Below are 4,922 nucleotides of genomic sequence, written 5' to 3'. Positions count from 1 at the left end.
TACCTTTCCCAGAAAGATAATCTCTTCCAAGGACTGGCTGGGAAAATAGGGACAGCACGAGAAGGAAGATGACACATGCATTAAAGGAAGAACATAGGTTTGCCACAGAGGCTAGAAGAGCTTGAAGGGAAAGTGTCCACAAGGACCAAGTGTGTGAGAGAGTTTTGCACGCCTTGGAAGCCACAAAGAACACACAGAGATGGAAAGTAAGATGAGATGTACGTAGAGAGTAACGACAGATGAAACCTGAAAGGACAGTAGGGACCAGATTATATAGGATTTTGGGATCTTGCTGAAGAGTGTGAATTATATTCTGTAAATTAGAGTTTCTAAAAGTATGATCTTCAAAATTCCAATGTTACAATATGTGCCAAAAATAAAGGAAAGGAAAACCAATAATAACCAAAAAATCCCAAACCAACCATAACCAATTTGATGGTCAATAAAGTTAGGAAGATCAGAGATCTTGGGGCAAATAGGAAACTAAACACTCTGAGAATCTTGACAGGAAAGAAATCCACTGAACTTTTCTAACCTGGTGTTTCTCAAACTTTTTGATCATGGATGGCTTTGTATCTAACATCTATTAATTTCCTGCCTGGGAACAGGCTGCTCTGGGCAACAAGGAGATGCCGAAAATCAAGAGAATATGATGTGTGGATACGTGTTTTGAGAAGAATGCTCTGGAAACACAGTGAAGGCCTGACTGCTGGAAGGCAGTATGAATGGAGATCAGGTGTGAGAAGGCTAGAGTGGTGATTCAGCTGAGAAATGAGAACCCGGAAGGAGTGGAGATGGACAGAAGGGGCTGAGTGTGAGACATAAAAACAGAAAATTGCCAGAACCTGCTGACAGACTAGATATGGGAGACAAGGGGAAGGAAAAAGAAAAAAGGGTGAGGGTACAATTAACCAAGACAATGAACAGAAGTGGAAAACTGAGATTAGGGAGAGTGTTAATGAGCTCTGTTTTAGACAGGCTGAACCGAGGTACATTCACGGGGCTGTAGGAAATGTAGGTCTGGAACACAGTGGGGAGGCCTAGTTTAGAACCAGTCGCGAGAGACCCTGGGTGGCTGACACGCGAAGTGTATCACAGGGCCATGGAACAGCCAGAGGGAGGCCTGAACCCTGGGAATCTGGGATTCAAGGTAAGAACTTTACATGTAAGTGACCACTGACTTAATGTCTCTTTGGCAGGCTGTATATTATTCCAACATAGCTTATGCTGCTGATAAATAATTTAGAATTTCTCTCTGGGGACTACCTTGAGAACATGTTAATTATAAACACACAGATCATGCCTGCCTTGATTATTCACTTTATTCTCCATTGGACACCAAAGACCTTTTGGTTTTTCATGAGAACGGTGAGGTCTCTCCTCAAGAAAAGATTTGTAATCAGCAGGGATATTTAAGAGACCTTGGAAGAGTCCTTGGAATAAAGTAGCTTCCATCATAGACAACATTCATGAGGAATGTCTAAATGCTGGCTTACTTGTTCAAAACACAAATTACATTACTTTGTGGGTCATACCTGCTATATAACAACACTGCTATGTGCTAAGTTACATTTATCACCTTTTTTTGAAGACGATTCTATCCTCATTATAATGTGGCCTTTGGGTAGTAAGTGCTAGTCCTAACAAACTTTTAAATTTTAATGGGATTCATGAGGAGCAGGGAAAGCTCCTGAGAATGCGGGAGATGGAGGCTTAGTGCTGCAAACTGACCAGGGTGAGTTTGGGAGGGTGCATCAGGCAGAATGCTCATTACACTATGGAAGCAAACAAATGAAGACTGTCAGCTCCCATTAGCATCTTCTGATGCTCTCTATAGAGCCATATGGAGTATGTGAAGGCGAAAGAAATTAGGGGTTCACACAGTGAACTTTCCATGAAAGAAATCACCCATGGAAATAACTTACCTGTTTTCACAGCAGCTATTAATATGTAGTACTGTGGACAAGCAACTTCCTAAGGGCTTCTGAGGAGTTTTATAGAAAAAGGTGGTCATCAAGTTGGGTGTCAAACTAACGCAAATTTTCCTCATGGTTCTAGGAAAAGAAAATGCTAAACCATGGGCTATTGATGTGCTGCTAGACTTGGGGGGAAAAATCCATTTCCTCAGAAGACACATTTAATGAGGCAACTGGGGTCTAAGGTGATAAATTAGAAATTCAAGTAAGGGCATCAGGCTTAGAGGAAAAAGCAGAAGCTCGATGAAAAATGCAGGCAGGGGGAATGAAACGCTACTCTGTGAAGTGCGTGTCTCCAGGCCGACACGTCTATGCTTGCTGATCTTGGCTATGATTGCTAGTTTTTACTGCCATTCATCTCGGACTCTACTACATTTGTTCTGGGATCCTGAGAATAAAGAAAAAAACAAAAGACAAGACTCTGGAAGGCTTACTTTGCCGTCTTCCATGTAGACATTTTCATTATATCCCTTTACTATTGTGCGATCAATGAAGAGGCTGCGCATGACGACAATCACTTTCAACACCTTTCCCAAGGTCACCTGCCAAAACACAGACATGGAAGCTTATGCTTGAAAATGCAATTCACACAAAGTTGGATCAAACTGTAACAAGAAGGAGTTAATGTTTATCCATCTGATTCTTAAACGATGCAGAAAATAACTTTTTTCGAGAAGGCAAAGTTGTGCCACCATCCTAAAACATTTAATTAAAAACTCTCAACAACAGTAAGTTCTTCACATAATTCCTTCAATATGTAGAGGATCACATTCTGGTTCACAAACTCTTCAGACAGGTTTACATGTCTGCTACCTGCTGAATAAAATAATGTTGGCTTCCTATTTCTCCCACCTACAGATTACCTTCTTCAAACTCATTTACTGACATCAGGTCAGTTCTAACTCATAGTGCTTTATCACTGGATTTCTAAGGCTGTAAATTGCACTAAGAGGAGACTTCCTACCTTTCTCTTATAGAACCACTGATAAATTTGGATTGCTGGAGTTGCACAACTTGCTACATACTGTGTCATGAAACCTGTAAACTCAGTGCTGTCAAATTGGAAGTGATTCATATAGCGAGTTTTCTGAGGTGGTAAATTGCATGAGAAGAGACTGCCCATCTCCTTCCCATGAAGCAGCTGGTGGATTTGAATCTCCTGTCTTGGGGTTGGCTCTGGAACTCCAAGATTTAGTGAGCACATTTGTTTTCTGATTATGTTTTGGTTCCATCCATCCATCCACCCATCCATGTATGAACTAGAGCTTTTATAGCCTTGAATATAGAGTATAACACAAACAACACCAATATACTCTAGTTGAATTATATAAAGAATTTGGTATAAATAGAGAAGTAAGTACTAGGAAGCTTTGGTGGCCTAGTGGTAAGAAGCTGTGCTGCAATGCTAAAGGCATGCTGTCTGACTCCTCCATCTGCTCCTCAAGAGAAGGATGGATAATCTCCTCCTGTGTGATTTACTCCTTCTGAAAATCCACTGGAGGACCAGGTATGGGTTGGTCCTAACAAGAGAAGTACTACCAAAAATGTAACTATAAAGGAAATGCAAACTTCTACCACTGATCTGTTAGTATGTTACAGTGTGGTGGTGTGCCTGTTGCTGGGATACTGCTGGAAACTATGCAAATGATATGTCAAACATCGAAGGAGTTGTGGTGGCCTAGTGTGGCAAGAAGGTACTCTTCTGACCCAAAGGCAGCCGGTTTGAATCTACCAGCTGCTCCTCTGGAGAAATAGGGGCAATCTCCTCCCTGGTGATAGTCAGTATCAGAAAACCTCCTGGAGGATCAGCTTGGAGTCAGTTCCTACTAGATGGCACAAAACATTTCCAATATCAGAAGAGATTTTTGAATGAGAAGGCAGAATAGACAGACAGCAGTCCAGGTCCTGTTCAACTAACACACCAGAAAACAAAACAGAGATGGATGCTAATTATGGAAACTGCAGTTTAAAGGGAAAAGATGAAGAAGTAATTCTAACATGTACAGAAGAAGAAATGGAACAAAAACTGTAAATGAGATAGATGGACCATAGAGTTATAAACAGTGTGGCCTGCCCATCATGAACAGCTGCCAGGTCAGCACAAGAATCCAAATACCAGTGACAAGAAAGGTACAATTTCCTCTTTGTTCCCCATATGCATCCAAGGATGACCAAGGGACTCTCCTGATCAATACCATATACCAAATGAATAGAAGTGTTTCCTTGGCCTACCCAGTTCTGTATGAAGCTTTGTATCTGGTGCAGGGAATAAGCACCCGCTGGGAGACTGTGCTATGCCTGGTTGGAAGTCAGCTCCTGGATTAATGGGGGCACCACTTGTAATGATATTAATTATTTTTAATTAATGAACATTATAAAACAAAATGCCTGTGAATGGTTGAATGAAGATGCAATATGATTTGTAAACTTTCAGTCAATTAAAAAAAACAAACCAAGTTAACAGCTGAATGGGAATTCCAGAACATTTAATTGTGCTAAAGAAGAACCTGTATAAAGATAGTCGTTTGAAGAGAACAAACAGATACTATGTGGTTTAAAAATCAGTAAAAGTATGTGTTAAATTCTGTTCACCAGCTTATTCAATTTGTATGCTGAGCAAATAATCAAAGAAACTGGACTATAGGAAGAAGAATGTGGATTTAGAATTGGATGAAGATCAACTGACAACATGTGATACACAGAAACTTTGCTTGCTGAAAGCTAAAGAAAGACTTGCAGTAATTATTAATGATTAGACATTACTCCTCAACATAAAGCAAAAATCTTCATAATTACCTCTGGGAAACTGCCAAAGCAGTAATCAGAGGTCAATTTATAGCAATAAGCAAACACATCAAAAGACAGGAAAAACAGACTATTGACTCTCTTGACAATGAAAACACCACTTGCCAAAACCTCTGGGAAGCTGCCAAAGCAGTAATCAGA

General features: G+C 40.4%; 1 protein-coding gene across 2 annotated transcripts in view; it reads right to left on the bottom strand.

Moving 5' to 3' along the window:
• The window catches only part of LOC102845747 (mediator of RNA polymerase II transcription subunit 27-like), a 308,803-nt gene that overhangs the window by 38,714 nt on the left and 265,167 nt on the right, over positions 1-4,922 (bottom strand). The window contains exon 5 of one of the 2 annotated variants that reach the window (XM_006894415.1): positions 2,411-2,518. The exons of the other annotated variant lie outside the window; for it this stretch is intronic. Coding sequence (XP_006894477.1) covers positions 2,411-2,518 — 108 coding nt within the window. The remainder of the gene's footprint in view (positions 1-2,410; positions 2,519-4,922) is intronic. 2 annotated transcript variants of the gene reach the window in all.

The sequence above is a fragment of the Elephantulus edwardii genome, unplaced genomic scaffold (assembly GCF_000299155.1).
Source record: "Elephantulus edwardii isolate Elephantulus edwardi_28Jun2011 unplaced genomic scaffold, EleEdw1.0 scaffold00141, whole genome shotgun sequence".
NCBI classification, from domain to species: Eukaryota; Metazoa; Chordata; class Mammalia; order Macroscelidea; family Macroscelididae; genus Elephantulus; species Elephantulus edwardii.
Note: the sequence above shows the minus strand (reverse complement) of the source record. Positions and strands in the feature narration are given on the sequence as shown.